The 12,730-nt window shown below is 46.7% G+C and overlaps 1 protein-coding gene across 2 annotated transcripts in view; it reads left to right on the plus strand.

Moving 5' to 3' along the window:
* Window positions 1–12,730, plus strand: part of SCARB2 (scavenger receptor class B member 2) — a 44,654-nt gene that overhangs the window by 22,211 nt on the left and 9,713 nt on the right. For both annotated transcript variants that reach the window (XM_081020947.1, XM_081020948.1), the window contains exons 4-9: window positions 2,964–3,152; window positions 6,030–6,121; window positions 8,164–8,283; window positions 9,040–9,218; window positions 10,707–10,825; window positions 11,785–11,858. In XM_081020947.1, coding sequence (XP_080877073.1) covers window positions 2,964–3,152; window positions 6,030–6,121; window positions 8,164–8,283; window positions 9,040–9,218; window positions 10,707–10,825; window positions 11,785–11,858 — 773 coding nt within the window. The remainder of the gene's footprint in view (window positions 1–2,963; window positions 3,153–6,029; window positions 6,122–8,163; window positions 8,284–9,039; window positions 9,219–10,706; window positions 10,826–11,784; window positions 11,859–12,730) is intronic.

Genomic DNA, 12,730 nt, shown 5'->3' on the forward strand with positions numbered 1-12,730 from the left:
GAGGGGTGAGTAGTCTCTTCCCTTTTAAAAATTGCAATCTGGCGTATTACCAACATCAAGAAGCATCACAAAACAGAACAAATGCAATGAAAAGCAAATGACATTCATACTCCCTAACCCCAAAGTGTGTGAAATCACAGTCCTGTGTGTCCTTTACAGCAAAATTACTCAGACAAATGGCTTTAAACTTGTCCAGCCTTGCTCACACAAATCTCATGGCTATTATCTGTAAAACTCAAAAATAAAGTTTCCAAGAACGGATCCTTTTTCTGGAGTGATTAGCCATGCAGGCTTCACCTGTGAGATTTTTTTCTTTGTTGCAGCCGGGACTCTACACTTGGTAGCCCATGGAGTAATTGATGGAAGCTTAACCTGATCTTCCTTTCTTTTTTCTTTCTTTTTGTAATTTGGATGCTCTCTGGTTGATGCAAATTGCTTCCTATCAGAGAGGAAGTATCACCTGAAACAGGCTGGGCCTGCTTGTCAAAAATCAGATCGTTCTGTGACAGCAGCAAGGGGGTTGTCAACTATTTGCCGTTTATAGAGTGCTTATTTAGAATAAGATCTTCCTGAACTGTAGACTTGAAGGCAATTCAAGGTGTTATGGGCTGGGGCTCAACCTTGTGGTGGATTGAAGAACCGCAGGCATTTAGGCATTCCATAGGCCAAAGTACACATTATATGTCAGGTGATGGGAATCTCTCAGGTATTTTTCTGATCCTAAAAAGAGCTGTGGAGCCATGCCTGGCATAGGGCTGATGGTGATGGCATTTGGAGTTTAAATGCATTAGCAGAAGTTGAGCTTAACCGGACCCCTTGCTTGGAGGGAGCACATTTTACCATTGCATGTAGTCACACTGAGACTCTTGAGTTTAGTAAGATAATAAAAAAAGCTAAGTTGGTTAAAGGAAATACATGCTTGACAGAAAATATCCTAGTTCTGTGTAGCCAAGGTGGAGATACAAAGAGGCATTCTTGCTCTTTCATCACTGCAGGAGAGCATAGCTGTCAACCGTCCCTTATTTGGCGGGAAAGTCCCTTATCCCAGCGCCGTGTCCCACTGCTGTCCCTTATTGATGATGTCCCTTAAATTTCCCGGGTTTCAAAGGAAGCAGCTCTTCTCCTTCCCTCCCTGCCGGCCAGGGAGGAGGGAGGCTCCAACTGTGTTGCTTGGCTGCGTTGCTCACCCAATAAGGAGTCTTAAGAACGACTGGGGGGTGGAGCTTGCATGCCTTGTGCCGATCAAATCGGCCACATTGCCTGGGGACTCGCCTTTGCTCAGCGCTTCCCAGCAGAGAGGTGACAGTGGTTTTCCTTGCTGCATCCCCTTTGCCGGGTTGCTACGCTGTGAGAACCATCGCTTGAGGCTTCATTTGGCTGCTGGCTGGGCTTTCTGCCTTTGGCTTGGAGGGGCTCAGAAGTTGAACATACCTGTGCTTGGAAAATCCCATATTTTGGCTGCTGATCCTTATTTTTGAGGCTGCTGGTCCCTTATTTTCAAATCTGTAAGTTGACAGCTATGCAGGAGAGACATGCAAATAGGGTTCCTTTCCCAAGGTAAGGACAAAGTAGGAAATGAGGTCGGCCACCCCAAGGGTGTCAGTCTGGCATCGTAAGAAGGTCAGTGCAGGTTAAGTCAGAAATACAGTCTAGGAAGTATGGAGGACCCCCTCTCTATCTACTCTCTCTACCCATGCAAACCCGCCAGTTTTCAGTACAAGCTGAGTTGCACTCAGCACTTCCAAAAGATGGATTAACTCTTCCTCCCCTTTCCTTTTGGACTACCATCAGCTACAAAAGGGAAAACATGCATGCACTCAATGTGCAGTTTTACCCTAATGATTTCTCAGTAGTACATTTCACAAGTTTAACACGTCTTCAAACAAAAACATCTTGGAGGTCCCGGGCCACAGAGAGGTTAGGCTGGCCTCAACCAGAGCCAGGGCTTTTTCAGCTGTGGCTCCGATCTGGTGGAACGCTCTGTCACAAGAGACTAGGGCCCTCAGGACTTGACATCTTTCCGCAGGGCCTGCAAGATGGAGCTGTTCCACCAGGCCTTTGGCCAAGGCATAGCCTGATCTCCTCCTTTGGTAACTCTTCACAGAACTCTAGCCCAGTGGTTGCCATCAATTTGATTTTAACTGATTTTAGAATGAATTGATTTTAGAATGCTGTATTATTTTACTGTTGTTTGCCGCTCTGAGCCCGGCTTCGGCTGGGGAGGGCGGGATATAAATAAATTATTATTATTATTATTATTATTATTATTATTATTATTATTTTAATATTCTTTGCAATGGCTCCGTGAGCTAGTTTGCTGCTGCTGCGTGCTCCTGAGAGAAAAATGACTTGCCTGTGGCCGCCTGCTTGAGTTTTATGGCTGCCATGAAATTTAAACTGGGGGCTCATGTTACTCGTTTTAAAACGTGCACCCTGTTTTTCATTATAAAAGACATTCAAAGCAGCTTGCAGAGGGAAGTTCTTAAAAGACACAGAATACTTTTTTAAAAAAAATAGCAGATCCAATTATTAAAACCAGTTCCCAATTTTCAGTTCAGTTTCATCTATTTCGGTTTGCCCAACACTCTGTTCCTCTTCTCAGGTGGTCTGCTACTGCAGTACATTGACTCCAGTAAAACGGTGCCAAAAGTCAGAGAACCCAAGATTTTGCCAGAAGGTGGCACCGCTGCCAGCGCTGCTTATCCACAGATGGTGGGATGGGGGTGGGCAGGGAGCCTGTGGGGGCACCCAATCTTGGGCCGCCTGAGGCAGCTGCCTCACCCCACCTCATGGGTGAACTGGCGCTACACCCCCTCTACTTTCCATTTTCTACCAGTTCCTGGGAGTCAGAACTACGGAGAGTTCTCTTGAGCTTGAGTCCTCCTTGTGGGTTTCCTGCAGACACCTGGCTAGCCCCTGTGAGCTCCACATGTTCACATGCTTTCCTTCTCCTCCTCCATCAGGTTGCAATGAACATGGCTACAGCAACGCCCATGCGTTTCCCTGCAGAGATCTTGCTCATATTATTTGACGAAAACTTGTTCACGACACGCACTGTCCATGAACTGCTGTGGGGCTACACAGACAAGCTGCTCAGTGCCCTACACAAATTCCGCCCCAGTATTGACCCAGACTTCGGCTTTTTTAAAAAGGTAAGGTTCTGACTGCACAATCCTACCTGTTCGCAGACTGTCTCGCCAGAGTGGTGCATGCTCTAGTTCATTGTTTTTCAACCACTGTTCCGCGCCACACTAGATGTTGCCTGGTGTGCCGTGGGAAAAATTGAAAAATTCGAAAGATTAAAAAAAAATATATATGTCAAATTTTCGCCCACTAGGCGGGCGCCGGACTGTGTCCACCCTATTTTCCATCCGTCCTGGGTGGGGATCAGATCGGATGGGATCGGATGAGAGCGGACAGGCGGTCCGCTCTCATCTGATTCCCCATAGAGAGCAGTGGGGCTCTGACATCTCCCTCTCCGCACACAGTGCGGAGACGGAGCTGTCATCCGCCGGCTCAGCGGGGATCAGCGGATCGATCCCCGCTGAGCAGAGAACGGTCCGCAACGTTCGATTCCAGCCAGAATATCAGCTTTGTGTCCAGCCAAACAGGCCCAGGTTGCGCACTGAATAAAGTATTTTATAATTTTTCATATTTCTGTTTACTTACTATTTCATAATAAACTAATTATAAAATACTTTTTTTGTGTTTATTTGATTCCTATTCAAGAGAATTACTTTATATACAGTCAATATAGGCACAGAGTTAAATTTTTTAACATTTTCTAATGGTGGTGTGCCTCGTGATTTTTTTCATGAAACAAGTGTGCCTTTGCCCAAAAAAGGTTGAAAAACACTACTCTAGTTATCTCCCGCTTCGACTACTGCAATGAGCTCTACATGGGGCTACCTTTGAAGGTGACCCAGAAACTGCAAGTAATCCAGAATTTGGCAGCTAGACTGGTGACTGGGAGCAGCCACCGAGACCACATAACACCGGTCTTGAAAGACCTACATTGGCTCCCAGTACGTTTCCGAGCACAATTCAAAGTGCTGGTACTGACCTTTAAAGCCTTAAACGGACTCGGTCCAGTATACCTGAAGGAGCGTCTCCACCCCCCATTGTTCTGTCCAGACACTGAGGTCCAGCGCCGAGGGCCTTCTGGCGGTTCCCTCACTACGAGAAGCAAAGTTACAGGGAACCAGGCAGAGGGCCTTCTTGGTAGTGGCGCCCGCCCTATGGAACACGCTCCCATCAGATGTCAAGGAAATAAACAATTACCTGATATTTAGCAGACATCTGAAGGCAGCCCTGTTCAGGGAAGTTTTTAAAGTGTGACATTTTAATGTATTTTTAATCTTTGTTGGAAGCCGCCCAGAGCGGCTGGGGAAACCCAGCCAGATGGGCGGGGTACAAATAAAAAAATATTATTATTATTATTATTTAATCCAAATTCAAGATCTGCTAGGGTGAGAGTTTTTGATTTGGTGGATTCTGGGGTTTCCTAGGAGAGCTGGCAAGAGATACACCAGCATAAGTTAGCCAGCACCCTGTCAGCTGGTATAAGCCCCCCACCAAGGGGTGATCCAGGGGTATGTTGGGGGCACAGCAGGGCAAGGAGTGATTTACACGTATTCCAAACCCTGTGCTTCGAGGAAGGTGGTGCAAGTCACATTCCTCCTGAATGGAGTTTGGAATAGGCATGTCTGGGATAGCTCAGTCAGTACAGCATGTGACTCTTAATCTCTGCGTTGTGGGTTCGAGCCCCACATTGGGCAAAAGATTCCTGCATTGCAGGGGTTGGAATAGATGACTCTGGGAGTCCCTTCCGACTTTACAATTCTATGATAACTTGGGCCAGCATTTTATAGGTAAGATTGCTTTGTTCCTTACAAGGCAAGGTCTTGCCTGTTTTCTTTGTTGTTTGGAGCCTTTGCAAACATTTTCTTCTGCAACCTGCCGGTCAGACGGAACAAGGCCTACTCGCTCACCTTGGATTTTGCTTCAGACCAGCAGCAAAGCTTGCAATTCCGATATACAAATCTGCCACGCATCTGTGTTTAGATCACTGCGTATGGTCTGTGCCATCTCAAGTAGGGTGGCTGAGAAAATGGGGGAGAAGGGTTTGCTGTTCTATGGGGACACCGTGGGGCTCGACTGGATGCAGCTGGCTCTTCCCTGTCCCCTTCTTCCTTCATCCATCTGATGTTAGATGAACTTTTATTGCCTGCAGGCATCTTCAGAAGCCCCTTTCAAAGTGTTGTTACAGTGCTTTGAAAGGGACTCCTCTGCAAGAACCGCTGATCCAGCAACCTTTTGGCTGAGGCAGGTGCAGGGCTGCTGAGTGTGCCTTAGCTGAAATGTTCTGGCCGGCCAGATTGAGAGGCTGGGCAGGCCCAGTTCAGTCTACAGGCCAGAAGTGCCCCAGTCCTCTCCCATCACAAGGCTTTGGAACCAGGGATGTTGGAGAACTTCACTCAGCCAGCGTCTGCAAGCAAACCAACCTGTTTAGCACTTCCTAGCTCACTGATAGGGACGCCGGTGGCACTGTGGGTTAAACCACAGAGCCTAGGACTTGCCGATCAGAAGGTCGGTGGTTCGAATCCCTGCGACAGGGTGAGCTCCTGTTGCTCGGTCCCTGCTCCTGCCAACCTAGCAGTTCGAAAGCACGTCAAAGTGCAAGTAGATAAATAGGTACCGCTCCGGCGGGAAGGTAAACGGAAGCGTTTCTGTGCACTGCTCTGGTTTTGCTAGAAGTGGCTTAGTCATGCTGGCCACATGACCCGGAAGCTGTATGCTGGCTCCCTCGGGCCAATAAAGCGAGATGAGCGCCGCAACCCCAGAGTCGGCCACGACTGGACCTAATGGTCAGGGGTCTCTTTACCTTTACCTAGCTCACTGATACTCAGATTGGCATATTAATCTGGGCTGAAAAGGTTCCCAAGTCCTGCAATAGGGTGAAGGATCAGTCGGTTCTTTCCTGTCCCCTCATCCCACCAATCACAAAAACGGTCATGTTTTATTTCTAGATGAACGGGTCCGATGATGGCGAGTACATTGTCCTAAGCGGGGAGAAGAATTACCTTGACTTAACGAAGATCGTCAAATGGAGAGGGAAAGAGTAATGTTTCTTTCTTTTCCTTTTAATTTGAGCGCTGGACTCTGTGGTTAATAATTCGCGTTTCAAATTTTGAAAGGCAAGGACGTGCAGAGCAAGAGCTCTTGGGCGATGATGGTGATGATTTGACAGAGCAGCATCAGCGTGCTAAGCCAGGGAGCACATTTTGAGTGGGTGCTGTGGGTGCCCATCACAAAACGGCCGCCATGGCATGACACACTTTTAAAAAAAAAAAAAAATATTTATTAAAATTTCACAAGGAAAAAAAAAACCCACATTAATGAAGAAAAAATTAACAATAAAAAGAAAAAATACAAAGGAAAAAAGGAAAAAAAAATTAAAAACAATTTCATCTTTTCCTCACTTCTTTTACATTTACTTGTTTCTTGGACCTCCTCTTACCCCCCTCTTTTGTATTCTAATTAAATATGTTAATCCAACAATTCCTTTCCCTCCTTTTTAATCCTAATCTTTAATCTTGATATAATATAACTTAAAATTTTAGATTTTAGATATTAAAACCAATTTTTAGATATTAAATTTTTAGATATTAAAACCAATTTTTCCATATTCTTTTAGCCTGTACAGCTAAAAACCCCTTAACTTCAATCCAACATCATGGATTGACACACACATCATGGCATGACACACTAAAGGGAGCCCCGTCTTGGGGAAGCTTTCCCCAGAATTGTAATTCCATACCAGAAGACTTTTAAACTTGTTGCATTTCTGCTTCAGAAATGAAACAGAAGCAGGGTAAAACGCATTAAAGGCGAGGGGGACCGCAGCAAATTAGGACCCCAAGATTTTCTGTTTCCAGGTGTCCAAACAAATCAGTCGCAGCTCTGACTTCACCCATTGGCTTAAAACACTGGCTCAGTTCACGGAAATCACTTAGAAGGGTACCTGCATGTTTGGGTCCATAACTTTATTTCTAGGAGGGATAGAGTCTTACTTTTTTATTTAAATAAAAGCCCGAGGGCAGCTAAAGAAACCCTTTATGAGCATTGTGGTGCCCATGTGCTCTGCCTTGGCGATGCCCGCACTAAACAAAAGGCTGGCCTTCGCCCCCCAAGAACTGGCAGCTCTAAATTTAGACAGGGGAAATGGAAATGGAGCTAACATGGGAGGAATCTGCACACATGGAGAGACAGGTGCTGAAGCTTCGTTTTAGTTGGGCGTAAGGATTAAAGCAGCTGTCCCCAAGCCCAATGCTCTCCAGTTGTTCTTGGACTCTGACTCCCATCATCCCTCACCATGGGCCATGCTGTCTGGGGATGGTGGGAGATGGAGTCTGGAGAGCACAAGGACACCAGTTTGGAGATTGCTGGACTTTTCAAAGGCTTGGTGGAAGAGTTTGGATTTGATATCCCGCTTTATCACTACCCTAAGGAGTCTCAAAGCGGCTAACAATCTCCTTTCCCTTCCTCCCCCCCAACAAACACTCTGTGAGGTGAGTGGGGCTGAGAGACTTCAGAGAAGTATGACTCGCCCAAGGTCACCCAGCAGCTGCATGTGGAGGAGTGGGGAAGCGAACCCGGTTCACCAGATTACGAGTCCTCCGCTCTTAACCACTACACCACACTGGCTCTCTTTGAAGGGGTCGTGTTGTTGTTTTTTAAAATAAAAAGAGGTATTTCTTCTTGTTGTCTTTTTAAAAAATAGAGGTGGCTTTTTGTCGGTTCTCTACGAAATCATTCCACACAGTAAGGGAGAATAGGCTGTCTCATTGAAAAGAACAGGATGTCTTACTAAGGTGGTAAGATTGAGGGAGCCAAGTTGAGAGGCAGGGATCAGTAGATAAATATATTGGGCTGTAAGTAAAAATAAAGGAAGGGGGAGTGGAGATCTTTAAAGTTGAGGACAAAGAAATTATTCTGCATATGGAAGTGGATAAGAAGAAACAGAGATGAGGTTCTGTCTGGGGCATGGGGAAGTGACTTGGGAATAATAGCCCTAGGCTGTTTTATTTGAGGCTACTGCAAAACACTGATTTTTCTATGTGCTCAAAAGCTGTTCCTCCTCCGTATGTTTTTCCTCTGTAGCTCACTAGACTGGTGGACGTCGCCAACTTGTAACATGATAAATGGAACCGACGGTGATACTTTTCACCCATTGATAGACACTGGTGAAACCATCTACGTTTTCTCGTCAGACTTCTGTAGGTAAGAATGGTGGAAGGTTTTCATATCGTAGTGCTTTTCCTACTGTCACAACAACACTTAGGAAGGAGCAGATTCAAGCAGGCCACAAGGAAAGTTAATTAGTGCGTTTCAGTGGGATATATGGGGCATCCCAAGCCCATAACTTGCTGGTGAACATTGCTAGCGTTGGATTATACTTTGTTTGGAATACGTGTAAATCGCTCCTTGCCCTGCTGTGCCCCCAACATGCCACGTGTGTGTGTTTGGTCCACGTGTGTGTGCTTGTGTTTGGAAGACGGAAGACGGAAGAGAGAAAACGGGCTGGAGAAGCTGAGCTGGAAGCAGCAAACAGGAGCTGGGAACCAGATGCCACAAACCAGAGGAATCGGAAGCCAGGAATACAAACTGGGAAGTCAGATCTTTAGTCCAAAGTCAGAGCCAACGTGTGTTGCTGCCCAGGCAACAACTCAGCCCTGCACAGGAAGCTTTTATCGTTCTTTCTAATGAGGGGATGCAATGGCCAGCCTAGGTGGGTGAAGTCCGACTGGAGCCCATTAATCCATTGCCTGCCAAGCGATGCTCTAACCTGTAGCCTTGTTGGCTCACTGAGTAGGGCAGCAGTTTCCAGCTCAATGGGTCCCTGGCTTTTGCCCCAGGAGTTTCAGTGACACAGGCCCTCCATTCACACCACAGCAGCCCTGAAGAGCGCACAGTGCGTCTTTTGTTTCCGATCAAAGCCCGCGGCGGAAGGCTTCAGGCTCTTCTTGTCCTTTCCAGGTCCATGTACCTCACGTTTCAGAAGTACGTGACCATTGAAGGGATCTCAGCCTACCGGTTTTCGCCTCCTGAGATGCTCTTTGCAAACGCCTCCGTCAATCCAGACAATGCCGGGTTTTGTGTGCCGGCAGGGAACTGCCTAGGGGCAGGGCTCCTGAACATCAGCGCCTGCAATCAAGGTATGTGAGCCAAAAGGGATGCTAGGGCAGAACAGACTTTGCACACCTCCCAGTATCATTTTGCAGATTTGTTTGGGTTTTTTTGTGTGTGTATGTAATCTCTGACTCGTGGAAACCCTCAAAATAGCCCGGCAAGGACTGTGCATCCTCGGTGGGTATGGAATGCCGACTGACAGTTGGAGGGAGCAGGAAATGGAAACTGGGAGAGCAGGGGGCATGCAGTGGAGTATCCTGGGAAAGGGTATGACTGGCTTGAAGGAATCCTGAACAGGAGCACCCCAAGGTGCAGCATTTTTTTGCCAGGGACCGTGCTGAGGAGGGGTGCGCTGAGGAGGAATGGTGGGAGTCTCCCCCTGCTCCGGATCTTGAATCTTCCCAGGAGCAGGAGGACAGTATAGATTTGGAACAGCGGTTTGCAGAGGGGTATAGTTCAGAAGGCAGAAGCTGGGAAATACTGGATGGGGAACAGCTAGGAGGAGAAGCACTAGGGGAGAGAGAGTTAACAGACTCAGTTTCTCTGGAAAGCGTTTATCCGCTCAGCCCAAGGTCAAGAAGAACAGAAAGCACAGTGGCTGAGAGATCAGGTTGCAAGACGCGGTAGTGACGTGGGGATCTAGGGAGGAAGTGGGGGGAAACCCTTAATTGGGAGCACCTTCATTCCTAGGAATGGATTCTTTGTGATCATTAAAATTTCTAACTGGTAAGAGACTCCTTTCTCTTTGTTCTGCTTATCTACTGCCAAAGGGGAGCGGGGGGAGGAAGCCCCTGAAGCCTGACACCACTTTCCCCCTGTAGGCAAAAGATTCTTGCATTGCAGGGGGTTGGACTAGAGGACCTTTGGGTCCCTTCCAACTCTGCAATTCTATGAAATACTGCTTTGGCACCAGTGAGAATTTTGTGCGCTGGGATGTCCCTGGTTCAGTTCTCACCTCTGGCTCGAATTCATTTGGTGGTCTGTCAGGGAAGCTTCTGCAGGAGGGGGATAATGACACTAGCCTGTTTTATAGTTCTGTCGCAAGGCTCACCGAGTGAAGGGAAAGACCTTTGAATGCTTAAAATGTTCCATATAAATGCTAGCTCTTATTATTATTACAGCAGCTTCGGTTGATTAGTTATCTGGCTTTTTAATTCATCTTCATGATGTTAAAACAGTGGTACTATTGATTATAATTATAATAGTGTAAAGTCCATGAGATTTAAAGGGTGAGCAAAATCAGGACACTTACTTAGTACTACAAGACTCAATTTATATCCTGCCTTTCCTACAGCAACCTGAAGGTGGCGTTTATGGCTTTGCCCCTTTCCATTTATCTTCCCAACAGCTCTGCGAGGGAGGTTAGGTAATGGCTGGCCCAAGGTCACACAGTGAGCTTCGTGGTTGAAGGCACTACACCACATGGGCAGAACTGTGGCTGTATGTCTGGAGGGAATTTTTAAAGGGAAATGTGCCCTTCTCCCTTCAGTTTCTGACAGCTGTTGTTCTTACAGGTGCACCAATATTTTTATCACCCCCACATTTTTACCTATCCGATGATAAGTTTGTCCAGGACATTGACGGCATGCATCCGAATCAGGAGGAGCACGAGACATATGTGGACATAAACCCTGTAGGTACCACGCTCTGCCTTATAGTTGTTATGGTTTGGCTTTCAGGAAGGACCTGTAACAACAACAACAACAACAACAATAATAACAACAATAATAATTTATTATTTATACCCCGCCCATCTGGCTGGGCTTCCCCAGCCACTCTGGGTGGCTTTCAACAAAATATTAAAATACAGTAAAGCATCAAACATTAAAAGCTTTCCTAAACAGGGCTGCCTTCAGATGTCTTCTAAAAGTCTGGTACTGTATTTTAATATTTTGTTGGAAGCTGGCCAGAGTGGCTGGGGAAACCCAGCCAGATGGGCGGGGTATAAATAATAAATTCCTCTTCTTCTTCTTCTTCTTCTTCTTCTTCTTCTTCTTCTTCTTCTTCAAACTCCAACGCTCCACAGGCCTCAGGACTCAAGGGATTGCTAGGTGCTATTTTTGTGCCGTTTTCACAGCTCTTTTAGGGCTGTTTTTGCTCCTTTTTGCGCCGCTTCCGGGTTTGCGGTTACATGTGCCTTGAACGCAAATGGAGAGTTTCCTGTATTCAGGATTAACAAATTCAGCAAGCAATTAACATGCATATGCGTAGCCTCCATAAGCAACAGGAGCCATTGCTTCTGCTGCAGCCCACGTGGCATGGCGAGGAAGCACCATAACGCAGCGGCAGGGCGCATGCTTTGAATGCGAAAGGTCCCAGATTTAACCTCCCAACATCTCCTGGTTGATGATGTCAAGCCCTGGCGAGCCTCTGCCAATCAGTGCAGGTAAATCTGAGCTAGATAGGTCAATGACTCTTGGGTTGAGCGCTATTCTCTGCTTCGTAGGGATGTCTCCTTTGGGCACCATTTTAGGATGGTTTATGATGATGGCAGAGGCTTAGATGCAAATAAATAAATACACTGCACACACTAATGCACGTCAATAACCAATTTCTAAAATCTTACTGAGTCACAATTCCTTTATCCCTCAGTTGACAGGAGTGCTGGTCAGAGCAGCCCGGCGACTGCAGATCAATACTTACGTTGAAAAGCTACCCGATTTTATGTAAGTACTCTGTTGGGGTTTTTAAATTTTTTAAAAATTCAGTATAAGAAAACCATTAGAATGAGTCGTATATAAAGCAGGATAGGAGAAGGGGAACAAAGGACGTTAAATTAAAAGGCGCAGTAGATACTTGAAAAGATGAACGAGATTTTTTAGGATATTTAATTATTTAAACTGTATCGCTTTAGCATTTTGATGTTCCCTGGGAACAGGGATTGAGTACTAAACCGCTCTGGCAATTGTAGCTCTGTGAGAGGGGAGAGGAGTCTCCTAACAGCTGGCAGCATCCTTAACAAGCTGCAGTCCCCAGGATTCGTTGGAGGGAAGCAATGACTCTTAAAGGTAAAGGTAAAGGGATCCCTGATCATTAGGTCCAGTCGTGGCCGACTTTGGGGTTGCAGCGCTCATCTCGCTTTATTGGACGAGGGAGCCAGCTTACAGCTTCCAGGTCATGTGGCCAGCATGACTAAGCCGCTTCTGGCGAACCAGAGCAGCGCACGGAAACGCCGTTTACCTTCCCGCCGGAGCAGTACCTATTTATCTACTTGCACTTTGACGTGCTTTCGAACTGCTAGGTTGGCAGGAGCAGGGACCGAGCAACGGGAGCTCACCTCATCGCGGGGATTCAAACCGCCAACCTTCTGATCGGCAAGTCCTAGGCTTTGTGGTTTAACCCGCAGCACCACCCGCGTCCCTTACAAAGTGACTCTTACAAAGTGGTATAATAGTGTTTCAAAGGTCTGGTGCTGGTTTGGCCAGGGATAAGTGCAAGGGGAGGGGTGACGAGATCTGCCTTTCTGCTGTCCGCGTGCTCCTCTCTTTTCCACCCTCTGACCTTGCTAAGCCACTTCAAGCAGCTTGTGGTATGAGTA

This window comes from Podarcis pityusensis (assembly GCF_964106645.2).
Source record: "Podarcis pityusensis genome assembly, chromosome: 9".
Lineage (NCBI taxonomy): Eukaryota > Metazoa > Chordata > Lepidosauria > Squamata > Lacertidae > Podarcis > Podarcis pityusensis.